The sequence below is a fragment of the Salvelinus fontinalis genome, chromosome 11, assembly GCF_029448725.1.
Source record: "Salvelinus fontinalis isolate EN_2023a chromosome 11, ASM2944872v1, whole genome shotgun sequence".
NCBI lineage: Eukaryota > Metazoa > Chordata > Actinopteri > Salmoniformes > Salmonidae > Salvelinus > Salvelinus fontinalis.
Window position 1 is genome coordinate 3,141,581 of NC_074675.1, and position 13,445 is coordinate 3,155,025.

General features: G+C 41.8%; 1 protein-coding gene across 3 annotated transcripts in view; it reads left to right on the top strand.

Moving 5' to 3' along the window:
* The window catches only part of LOC129864883 (PHD finger protein 21A-like), a 458,909-nt gene that overhangs the window by 440,508 nt on the left and 4,956 nt on the right, over positions 1–13,445 (top strand). For 2 of the 3 annotated variants that reach the window (XM_055937182.1, XM_055937184.1), the window contains exon 15: positions 11,067–13,445. This exon is cut by the window's right edge. In XM_055937182.1, the coding sequence (XP_055793157.1) occupies positions 11,067–11,360 (294 nt within the window). In that variant the 3' untranslated portion in view covers positions 11,361–13,445. The remainder of the gene's footprint in view (positions 1–11,066) is intronic. The other variant, XM_055937183.1, reaches the window with a different exon arrangement.

The following is a 13,445-nucleotide window of genomic DNA, read 5'->3' on the forward strand; positions in this document are numbered from 1 at the left end:
AACAGTGAAGCAGACTACTACTAACTAGCCAGAAGGAGCTCAACATTGAAGTATAGTACTACTAACTAGCCAGAAGGAGCTCAACAGTGAAGTATACTACTAACTAACTAGCCAGAAGGAGCTCAACAGTGAAGTATACTGCTACTAACTAGCCAGAAGGAGCTCAACAGTGAAGTATACTACTACTAACTAGCCAGAAGGAGCTCAACAGGGAAGTATACTAATACTGACTAGCCAGAAGGAGCTCAACAGGGAAGTATACTACTACTAGCTAGCCAGAAGGAGCTCAACAGTGAAGTATACTACTAACTAGCTAGAAGGAGCTCAACAGGGAAGTATACTACTACTAACTAGCCAGAAGGAGCTCAACAGGGAAGTATACTACTACTAACTAGCCAGAAGGAGCTCAACAGTGAAGTATACTACTAACTAGCTAGAAGGAGCTCAACAGGGAAGTATACTACTACTAACTAGCCAGAAGGAGCTCAACAGTGAAGTATACTACTACTAACTAGCCAGAAGGAGCTCAACAGTGAAGCAGACTACTACTAACTAGCCAGAAGGAGCTCAACAGTGAAGTATACTACTACTACTAACTAGCCAGAAGGAGCTCAACAGTAAAGTATACTACTAACTAGCTAGAAGGAGCTCAACAGGGAAGTATACTACTACTAACTAACTAGACAGAAGGAGCTCAACAGGGAAGTATACTACTACTAGCTAGCCAGAAGGAGCTCAACAGTGAAGTATACTACTAACTAGCTAGAAGGAGCTCAACAGGGAAGTATACTACTACTAACTAGCCAGAAGGAGCTCAACAGGGAAGTATACTACTACTAACTAGCCAGAAGGAGCTCAACAGTGAAGTATACTACTAACTAGCTAGAAGGAGCTCAACAGGGAAGTATACTACTACTAACTAGCCAGAAGGAGCTCAACAGTGAAGTATACTACTACTAACTAGCCAGAAGGAGCTCAACAGTGAAGCAGACTACTACTAACTAGCCAGAAGGAGCTCAACAGTGAAGTATACTACTACTACTAACTAGCCAGAAGGAGCTCAACAGTAAAGTATACTACTAACTAGCTAGAAGGAGCTCAACAGGGAAGTATACTACTACTAACTAACTAGACAGAAGGAGCTCAACAGTGAAGTATACTACTATTAACTAGCCAGAAGGAGCTCAACAGTTAAGCATAAATACTAACTAACTAGTCAGAAGGAGCTCAACAGTGAAGTATACTACTAACTAGCCAGAAGGAGCTCAACAGTGAAGTATACTACTACTAACTAGCCAGAAGGAGCTCAACAGTGAAGTATACTACTACTAACTAGCCAATAGGAGCTCAACAGTGAAGTATACTACTACTAACTAGCCAGAAGGAGCTCAACAGTGAAGTATACTACTACTAACTAGCCAGAAGGAGCTCAACAGTGAAGTATACTACTAACTAGCCAGAAGGAGCTCAACAGTGAAGTATACTACTAACTAACTAGCCAGAAGGAGCTCAACAGTGAAGTATACTGCTAACTAAGTAGCCAGAAGGAGCTCAACAGTGAAGTATACTGCTACTAACTAGCCAGAAGGAGCTCAACAGGGAAGTATACTACTACTAGCTAGCCAGAAGGAGCTCAACAGTGAAGTATACTACTAACTAGCTAGAAGGAGCTCAACAGGGAAGTATACTACTACTAACTAGCCAGAAGGAGCTCAACAGGGAAGTATACTACTACTAACTAGCCAGAAGGAGCTCAACAGTGAAGTATACTACTAACTAGCTAGAAGGAGCTCAACAGGGAAGTATACTACTACTAACTAGCCAGAAGGAGCTCAACAGTGAAGTATACTACTACTAACTAGCCAGAAGGAGCTCAACAGTGAAGCAGACTACTACTAACTAGCCAGAAGGAGCTCAACAGTGAAGTATACTACTACTACTAACTAGCCAGAAGGAGCTCAACAGTAAAGTATACTACTAACTAGCTAGAAGGAGCTCAACAGGGAAGTATACTACTACTAACTAACTAGACAGAAGGAGCTCAACAGTGAAGTATACTACTATTAACTAGCCAGAAGGAGCTCAACAGTTAAGCATAAATACTAACTAACTAGTCAGAAGGAGCTCAACAGTGAAGTATACTACTAACTAGCCAGAAGGAGCTCAACAGTGAAGTATACTACTACTAACTAGCCAGAAGGAGCTCAACAGTGAAGTATACTACTACTAACTAGCCAATAGGAGCTCAACAGTGAAGTATACTACTACTAACTAGCCAGAAGGAGCTCAACAGTGAAGTATACTACTACTAACTAGCCAGAAGGAGCTCAACAGTGAAGTATACTACTAACTAGCCAGAAGGAGCTCAACAGTGAAGTATACTACTAACTAACTAGCCAGAAGGAGCTCAACAGTGAAGTATACTGCTAACTAAGTAGCCAGAAGGAGCTCAACAGTGAAGTATACTGCTACTAACTAGCCAGAAGGAGCTCAACAGTGAAGTATACTACTACTAACTAGCCAGAAGGAGCTCAACAGTGAAGTATACTGCTAACTAAGTAGCCAGAAGGAGCTCAACAGTGAAGTATACTACTACTAACTAGCCAGAAGGAGCTCAACAGTGAAGTATACTACTACTAACTAGCCAGAAGGAGCTCAACAGTGAAGTATAGTACTACTAACTAGCCAGAAGGAGCTCAACAGTGAAGTATACTACTACTAACTAGCCAGAAGGAGCTCAACAGTGAAGTATAGTACTACTAACTAGCCAGAAGGAGCTCAACAGTGAAGTATACTACTACTAACTAGCCAGAAGGAGCTCAACAGTGAAGTATACTACTACTAACTAGCCAGAAGGAGCTCAACAGTGAAGTATACCACTACTAACTAGCTAGAAGGAGCTCAACAGTGAAGTATACCACTACTAACTAGCTAGAAGGAGCTCAACAGTGAAGTATAGTACTACTAACTAGCCAGAAGGAGTTCAACAGTGAAGTATAGTACTAACTAGCTAGAAGGAGCTCAACAGTGAAGTATACTACTACTAACTAGCCAGAAGGAGCTCAACAGGGAAGTATACTACTACTAACTAGCCAGAAGGAGCTCAACAGTGAAGTATACTACTACTAACTAGCCAGAAGGAGCTCAACAGTGAAGTATACTGCTACTAACTAGCCAGAAGGAGCTCAACAGTGAAGTATACTATTACTAACTAGCCAGAAGGAGCTCAACAGGGAAGTATACTACTAACTAACTAGCCAGAAGGAGCTCAACAGTGAAGCAGACTACTACTAACTAGCCAGAAGGAGCTCAACAGTGAAGCAGACTACTACTAACTAGCCAGAAGGAGCTCAACAGTGAAGTATACTACTACTAACTAGCCAGAAGGAGCTCAACAGTGAAGTATACTACTAACTAACTAGCCAGAAGGAGCTCAACAGTGAAGTATACTACTAACTAGCTAGAAGGAGCTCAACAGTGAAGTATACTACTACTAACTAGCCAGAAGGAGCTCAACAGGGAAGTATACTACTACTAACTAGCCAGAAGGAGCTCAACAGTGAAGTATACTACTACTAACTAGCCAGAAGGAGCTCAACAGTGAAGTATACTGCTACTAACTAGCCAGAAGGAGCTCAACAGTGAAGTATACTATTACTAACTAGCCAGAAGGAGCTCAACAGGGAAGTATACTACTAACTAACTAGCCAGAAGGAGCTCAACAGTGAAGCAGACTACTACTAACTAGCCAGAAGGAGCTCAACAGTGAAGCAGACTACTACTAACTAGCCAGAAGGAGCTCAACATTGAAGTATAGTACTACTAACTAGCCAGAAGGAGCTCAACAGTGAAGTATACTACTAACTAACTAGCCAGAAGGAGCTCAACAGTGAAGTATACTGCTACTAACTAGCCAGAAGGAGCTCAACAGTGAAGTATACTACTACTAACTAGCCAGAAGGAGCTCAACAGGGAAGTATACTAATACTGACTAGCCAGAAGGAGCTCAACAGGGAAGTATACTACTACTAGCTAGCCAGAAGGAGCTCAACAGTGAAGTATACTACTAACTAGCTAGAAGGAGCTCAACAGGGAAGTATACTACTACTAACTAGCCAGAAGGAGCTCAACAGGGAAGTATACTACTACTAACTAGCCAGAAGGAGCTCAACAGTGAAGTATACTACTAACTAGCTAGAAGGAGCTCAACAGGGAAGTATACTACTACTAACTAGCCAGAAGGAGCTCAACAGTGAAGTATACTACTACTAACTAGCCAGAAGGAGCTCAACAGTGAAGCAGACTACTACTAACTAGCCAGAAGGAGCTCAACAGTGAAGTATACTACTACTACTAACTAGCCAGAAGGAGCTCAACAGTAAAGTATACTACTAACTAGCTAGAAGGAGCTCAACAGGGAAGTATACTACTACTAACTAACTAGACAGAAGGAGCTCAACAGTGAAGTATACTACTATTAACTAGCCAGAAGGAGCTCAACAGTTAAGCATAAATACTAACTAACTAGTCAGAAGGAGCTCAACAGTGAAGTATACTACTAACTAGCCAGAAGGAGCTCAACAGTGAAGTATACTACTACTAACTAGCCAGAAGGAGCTCAACAGTGAAGTATACTACTACTAACTAGCCAATAGGAGCTCAACAGTGAAGTATACTACTACTAACTAGCCAGAAGGAGCTCAACAGTGAAGTATACTACTACTAAATAGCCAGAAGGAGCTCAACAGTGAAGTATACTACTAACTAGCCAGAAGGAGCTCAACAGTGAAGTATACTACTAACTAACTAGCCAGAAGGAGCTCAACAGCGAAGTATACTGCTAACTAAGTAGCCAGAAGGAGCTCAACAGTGAAGTATACTGCTACTAACTAGCCAGAAGGAGCTCAACAGTGAAGTATACTACTACTAACTAGCCAGAAGGAGCTCAACAGTGAAGTATACTGCTAACTAAGTAGCCAGAAGGAGCTCAACAGTGAAGTATACTACTACTAACTAGCCAGAAGGAGCTCAACAGTGAAGTATACTACTACTAACTAGCCAGAAGGAGCTCAACAGTGAAGTATAGTACTACTAACTAGCCAGAAGGAGCTCAACAGTGAAGTATACTACTACTAACTAGCCAGAAGGAGCTCAACAGTGAAGTATACTACTACTAACTAGCCAGAAGGAGCTCAACAGTGAAGTATAGTACTACTAACTAGCCAGAAGGAGCTCAACAGTGAAGTATACTACTACTAACTAGCCAGAAGGAGCTCAACAGTGAAGTATACTACTACTAACTAGCCAGAAGGAGCTCAACAGTGAAGTATACTACTACTAACTAGCCAGAAGGAGCTCAACAGTGAAGTATACCACTACTAACTAGCTAGAAGGAGCTCAACAGTGAAGTATACCACTACTAACTAGCTAGAAGGAGCTCAACAGTGAAGTATAGTACTACTAACTAGCCAGAAGGAGTTCAACAGTGAAGTATAGTACTACTAACTAGCCAGAAGGAGCTCAACAGTGAAGTATACTACTACTAACTAGCCAGAAGGAGCTCAACAGTGAAGTATAGTACTACTAACTAGCCAGAAGGAGCTCAACAGGGAAGTATACTACTACTAACTAGCCAGAAGGAGCTCAACAGTGAAGTATACTACTAACTAGCTAGAAGGAGCTCAACAGGGAAGTATACTACTACTAACTAGCCAGAAGGAGCTCAACAGTGAAGTATACTACTACTAACTAGCCAGAAGGAGCTCAACAGGGAAGTATACTACTACTAACTAGCCAGAAGGAGCTCAACAGTGAAGTATACTACTAACTAGCTAGAAGGAGCTCAACAGGGAAGTATACTACTACTAACTAGCCAGAAGGAGCTCAACAGTGAAGTATACTACTACTAACTAGCCAGAAGGAGCTCAACAGTGAAGTATACTACTACTAACTAGCCAGAAGGAGCTCAACAGTGAAGTATACTACTACTAACTAGCCAGAAGGAGCTCAACAGTGAAGTATACTACTACTAACTAGCCAGAAGGAGCTCAACAGTGAAGTAAACTACTAACTAACTAGCCAGAAGGAGCTCAACAGTGAAGTATACTGCTACTAACTAGCCAGAAGGAGCTCAACAGTGAAGTATACTACTACTACTAACTAGCCACAAGGAGCTCAACAGTGAAGTATACTACTACTAACTAGCCAGAAGGAGCTCAACAGTGAAGGATACTACTACTAACTAGCCAGAAGGAGCTCAACAGTGAAGTATACTACTATTAACTAGACAGAAGGAGCTCAACAGTTAAGTGTACTGCTACTAACTAGCCAGAAGGAGCTCAACCGTTAAGCATATTACTACTAACTAGCCAGAAGGAGCTCAACCGTTAAGCATATTACTACTAACTAGCCAGAAGGCGCTCAACCGTTAAGCATATTACTACTAACTAGCCAGAAGGAGCTCAACATTGAAGCATACTACTACTAACTAGCCAGAAGGAGCTCAACAGTGAAGTATACTACTACTAACTAGCCAGAAGGAGCTCAACAGTGAAGTATACTACTACTAAATAGCCAAAAGGAGCTCAACAGTGACGTATACTACTACTACCTAACTAGCCAGAAGGAGCTCAACAGTGAAGTATACTACTAACTAACTAGCCAGAAGGAGCTCAACAGTGAAGTATACTACTAACTAGCTAGAAGGAGCTCAACAGTGAAGTATACTACTAACTACCTAGCCAGAAGGAGCTCAACAGGGAAGTATACTACTACTAACTAGCCAGAAGGAGCTCAACAGGGAAGTATACTACTAACTAACTAGCCAGAAGGAGCTCAACAGTGAAACATACTACTACTAACTAGCCAGAAGGAGCTCAACAGTGAAGTATACCACTACTAACTAGCCAGAAGGAGCTCAACAGTGAAGTATACTACTACTAACTAGCCAGAAGGAGCTCAACAGTGAAGTATACTACTAACTAGCTAGAAGGAGCTCAACAGGGAAGTATACTACTACTAACTAGCCAGAAGGAGCTCAACAGTGAAGTATACTACTACTAACTAGCCAGAAGGAGCTCAACAGTGAAGCAGACTACTACTAACTAGCCAGAAGGAGCTCAACAGTGAAGTATACTACTACTAACTAGCCAGAAGGAGCTCAACAGTGAAGTATACTACTACTAACTAGCCAGAAGGAGCTCAACAGTGAAGCAGACTACTACTAACTAGCCAGAAGGAGCTCAACAGTGAAGTATACTACTACTAACTAGCCAGAAGGAGCTCAACAGTGAAGTATACTACTACTAACTAGCCAGAAGGAGCTCAACAGTGAAGTATACTACTACTAACTAGCCAGAAGGAGCTCAACAGTGAAGTATACTGCTACTAACTAGCCAGAAGGAGCTCAACAGTGAAGTATACTGCTAACTAAGTAGCCAGAAGGAGCTCAACAGTGAAGTATACTACTACTAACTAGCCAGAAGGAGCTCAACAGTGAAGTGTACTACTACTAACTAGCCAGAAGGAGCTCAACAGTGAAGCATACTACTACTAACTAGCCAGAGGGAGCTCAACAGTGAAGTATACTGCTACAAACTAGCCAGAAGGAGCTCAACAGTGAAGTATACTACTAACTAGCCAGAAGGAGCTCAACAGTGAAGTATACTACTACTAACTAGCCAGAAGGAGCTCAACAGTGAAGTATACTACTACTAACTAGCCAAAAGGAGCTCAACAGTGACGTATACTACTACTAACTAACTAGCCAGAAGGAGCTCAACAGTGAAGTATAATACTAACTAACTAGCCAGAAGGAGCTCAACAGTGAAGTATACTACTAACTAGCTAGAAGGAGCTCAACAGTGAAGTATACTACTACTAACTAGCCAGAAGGAGCTCAACAGGGAAGTATACTACTACTAACTAGCCAGAAGGAGCTCAACAGTGAAGTATACTACTACTAACTAGCCAGAAGGAGCTCAACAGTGAAGTATACTGCTACTAACTAGCCAGAAGGAGCTCAACAGTGAAGTATACTATTACTAACTAGCCAGAAGGAGCTCAACAGGGAAGTATACTACTAACTAACTAGCCAGAAGGAGCTCAACAGTGAAACATACTACTACTAACTAGCCAGAAGGAGCTCAACAGTGAAGCATACTACTACTAACTAGCCAGAAGGAGCTCAACAGTGAAGTATACTGCTACTAACTAGCCAGAAGGAGCTCAACAGTGAAGTATACTACTAACTAGCCAGAAGGAGCTCAACAGTGAAGTATACTACTACTAACTAGCCAGAAGGAGCTCAACAGTGAAGTATACTACTACTAACTAGCCAAAAGGAGCTCAACAGTGACGTATACTACTACTAACTAACTAGCCAGAAGGAGCTCAACAGTGAAGTATACTACTAACTAACTAGCCAGAAGGAGCTCAACAGTGAAGTATACTATTACTAACTAGCCAGAAGGAGCTCAACAGGGAAGTATACTACTACTAACTAGCCAGAAGGAGCTCAACAGTGAAGTATACTACTACTAACTAGCCAGAAGGAGCTCAACAGTGAAGTATACTGCTACTAACTAGCCAGAAGGAGCTCAACAGTGAAGTATACTATTACTAACTAGCCAGAAGGAGCTCAACAGGGAAGTATACTACTAACTAACTAGCCAGAAGGAGCTCAACAGTGAAACATACTACTACTAACTAGCCAGAAGGAGCTCAACAGTGAAGTATACTATTACTAACTAGCCAGAAGGAGCTCAACAGTGAAGTATACTACTACTAACTAGCCAGAAGGAGCTCAACAGTGAAGCAGACTACTACTAACTAGCCAGAAGGAGCTCAACAGTGAAGTATACTACTACTAACTAGCCAGAAGGAGCTCAACAGTGAAGTATACTACTACTAACTAGCCAGAAGGAGCTCAACAGTGAAGCAGACTACTACTAACTAGCCAGAAGGAGCTCAACAGTGAAGTATACTACTACTAACTAGCCAGAAGGAGCTCAACAGTGAAGTATACTACTACTAACTAGCCAGAAGGAGCTCAACAGTGAAGTATACTACTACTAACTAGCCAGAAGGAGCTCAACAGTGAAGTATATTGCTACTAACTAGCCAGAAGGAGCTCAACAGTGAAGTATACTGCTAACTAAGTAGCCAGAAGGAGCTCAACAGTGAAGTATACTACTACTAACTAGCCAGAAGGAGCTCAACAGTGAAGTGTACTACTACTAACTAGCCAGAAGGAGCTCAACAGTGAAGCATACTACTACTAACTAGCCAGAAGGAGCTCAACAGTGAAGTATACTGCTACTAACTAGCCAGAAGGAGCTCAACAGTGAAGTATACTACTAACTAGCCAGAAGGAGCTCAACAGTGAAGTATACTACTACTAACTAGCCAGAAGGAGCTCAACAGTGAAGTATACTACTACTAACTAGCCAAAAGGAGCTCAACAGTGACGTATACTACTACTAACTAACTAGCCAGAAGGAGCTCAACAGTGAAGTATACTACTAACTAACTAGCCAGAAGGAGCTCAACAGTGAAGTATACTACTAACTAGCTAGAAGGAGCTCAACAGTGAAGTATACTACTACTAACTAGCCAGAAGGAGCTCAACAGGGAAGTATACTACTACTAACTAGCCAGAAGGAGCTCAACAGTGAAGTATACTACTACTAACTAGCCAGAAGGAGCTCAACAGTGAAGTATACTGCTACTAACTAGCCAGAAGGAGCTCAACAGTGAAGTATACTATTACTAACTAGCCAGAAGGAGCTCAACAGGGAAGTATACTACTAACTAACTAGCCAGAAGGAGCTCAACAGTGAAACATACTACTACTAACTAGCCAGAAGGAGCTCAACAGTGAAGCATACTACTACTAACTAGCCAGAAGGAGCTCAACAGTGAAGTATACTGCTACTAACTAGCCAGAAGGAGCTCAACAGTGAAGTATACTACTAACTAGCCAGAAGGAGCTCAACAGTGAAGTATACTACTACTAACTAGCCAGAAGGAGCTCAACAGTGAAGTATACTACTACTAACTAGCCAAAAGGAGCTCAACAGTGACGTATACTACTACTAACTAACTAGCCAGAAGGAGCTCAACAGTGAAGTATACTACTAACTAACTAGCCAGAAGGAGCTCAACAGTGAAGTATACTACTAACTAGCCAGAAGGAGCTCAACAGTGAAGTATACTACTACTAACTAGCCAGAAGGAGCTCAACAGGGAAGTATACTACTACTAACTAGCCAGAAGGAGCTCAACAGGGAAGTATACTACTACTAACTAGCCAGAAGGAGCTCAACAGTGAAGTATACTACTACTAACTAGCCAGAAGGAGCTCAACAGTGAAGTATACTGCTACTAACTAGCCAGAAGGAGCTCAACAGTGAAGTATACTATTACTAACTAGCCAGAAGGAGCTCAACAGGGAAGTATACTACTAACTAACTAGCCAGAAGGAGCTCAACAGTGAAACATACTACTACTAACTAGCCAGAAGGAGCTCAACAGTGAAGTATACTATTACTAACTAGCCAGAAGGAGCTCAACAGTGAAGTATACTACTAACTAACTAGCCAGAAGGAGCTCAACAGTGAAGTATACTACTACTAACTAGCCAGAATGAGCTCAACAGTGAAGTATACTACTAACTAACTAGCCAGAAGGAGCTCAACAGTGAAGTATACTACTAACTAACTAGCCAGAAGGAGCTCAACAGTGAAGCAGACTACTACTAACTAGCCAGAAGGAGCTCAACAGTGAAGTATACTACTAACTAACTAGCCAGAAGGCGCTCAACAGTGAAGTATAGTGCTACTAACTAGCCAGAAGGAGCTCAACAGTGAAGCAGACTACTACTAACTAGCCAGAAGGAGCTCAACAGTGAAGCAGACTACTACTAACTAGCCAGAAGGAGCTCAACAGTGAAGCAGACTACTACTAACTAGCCAGAAGGAGCTCAACAGTGAAGCAGACTACTACTAACTAGCCAGAAGTCTTCATCAGTACTTACACATGTTTATGTTCCTGTGTCTCTGTCCCAGCAGAAGGTGATGGACGTGCGGGATCGTCTGATTGGTCAACAGAGGGACACCCAGTCCTCCCTGGAGCGTCTCAAGGCTCTGATTCGTCTGATCCAAAGAGACCAGATGATCCAGGTTACCATGACAGCCACCGCCACCACCACCGGAGTGTCCCTGCTCTCCCTGCCCTGGATCAAACCCTCCGCCGCCGCCGCCGCCACACACACAGTGCCCCCTGCTGGACCGTCTATGCTACTGCAGCAGAAGAGTCTGATCATGCCACAGTCTCAGACACAGAGCCAGGGCAATGTCTGAGCTCTAGTAGTACCACCCCAGCCCACCAGGGGGCACAGTTCAATTCTGCGCCCCAAACAGCACTCTATTCTCTATATAGTGTAGAACTTTTAATAACGGACCCATAGGGGAAGTTTGAAAGACATGTCTATTTGGCATCAGAGCCCTGGTCTAAAGTAGTGCACTATATAGGGAATAGGGCTCTGGTCTAAAATAGTGCACTATATAGGGAATAGGGCTCTGGTCTAAAGTAGTGCACTATATAGGGAATAGGGCTCTGGTCTAAAGTAGTGCACTATATAGGGAACAGGGTTCTGGTCTAAAGTAGTGTACTATATAGGGAACAGGGTTCTGGTCTAAAGTAGTGTACTATATAGGGAATAGGGCTCTGGTCTAAAGTTGTGCACTATATAGGGAATAGGGTGCCATTTGGGACTCAGGCGAATAATCCATGCCACGTGGCCACCTGCGGATTGGCAGGACACCTCACAGAGACAATGAAGACAACACATTTTTTTGTTGAAGAAGAAGAAGTCAGAGACTCCATTGAAACCATTGAACATTAGTGAACCGTACGGTTGAAGAGCTGAAGGGGGGATGAACGAGAAACACTCTAAAAAAACATCTTCCTTTTTCACTAGATTTCATGACAAGTATTTTTTAAACCCAACACCTACAGTGCTTACGAGATTTATTTTATTTATAGTTTTTTTAATTATTATTATTATTGTAATTATTAATGTTTCTTGGCCTTAATGTATTTATTATGACTGTCAGAAGCTAGATCACAGTGCTGCAAATTAAATAGGTATTTTCTGTGTGGCTGAAAAATATTTTCAGATTTGTTTTTTAATTTTTTAAAAACTGGTATAATAATTGTTCTGCATATATAGAGAGAGAGACAACGCTAGAGTAGTTAGTTACAAATGAACAATGGAACGATATGAAGAAGTGGGAACAAAGGACTGCTATAAATCAGAGTTGGTCTCTGTGAACAATATTAGCCATAATTATCAGGTGATTAAGGGGGGAAAAGGCCCCGGGGGGAGAAGTTTTCATTGTGTATGTACGGAAAAAGCATACAAGCCTTCAAAAACAAAAAACAAGAGAATCACATTTTTTTCTTTTCAGTATTAGTATAGTTTAAAAGAAAAAAAGTATTTTAAAATGACTACAGAATTGAGTCTTTCTAGAGGAGAGTTGAGTATTTTCATGCTTGTTGATGACTTAGTTTGAGTACTGATGGAGTTTAGATGGAAGGGACATCGTTGTATATCCCGGGTCCTTCTCCATGTTATTGTTACTGGATTCACAACCACAACACCCCCCCCAGCTGCACTCAAAAGCGGCCATTTTGAACCGTCCTGTAATTGTGTGATCCAAACCATTTTAATCCCTTTCTTTTCACCACTATAGAAAATATGCCAAAAAAACGTTATATTTAGTACTGGGAAGTCCTGTGTACGTATCAAATATGTCTGGCATGCTTTTTAATCCCTGCCTGGTTTTATATATTTAAAAAATATATTTTGTCGCTTTCACACTATTTTTTATTTTTTTTAAACTCTAGTTGTGTGATGTTTGTTATGATGACTTGACATTTGAAGAGCCTGATGATTTGAACTGTTTCTAGTCTGCCAGACGGTACAAACAAACTGTTTCTAGTCTGCCAGACGGTCCAAATGAACTGTTTCTAGTCTGCTAGACGGGACAAACGAACAGGTTTCTAGTCTGCTAGACGGTACAAACAAACTGTTTCTAGTCTGCTAGACGGTACAAACAAACTGTTTCTAGTCTGCTAGACGGTACAAACAAACTGTTTCTAGTCTGCTAGACGGTCCAAACAAACTGTTTCTAGTCTGCTAGACGGTACAAATGAACAGGTTTCTAGTCTGCTAGACGGTACAAATGAACTGTTTCTAGTCTGCTAGACGGTCCAAATGAACTGTTTCTAGTCTGCTAGACGGTCCAAACAAACTGTTTCTAGTCTGCTAGACGGTCCAAACGAACTGTTTCTAGTCTGCTAGACGGTCCAAATGAACTGTTTCTAGTCTGCTAGACGGTCCAAATGAACTGTTTCTAGTCTGCTAGACGGTCCAAATGAAC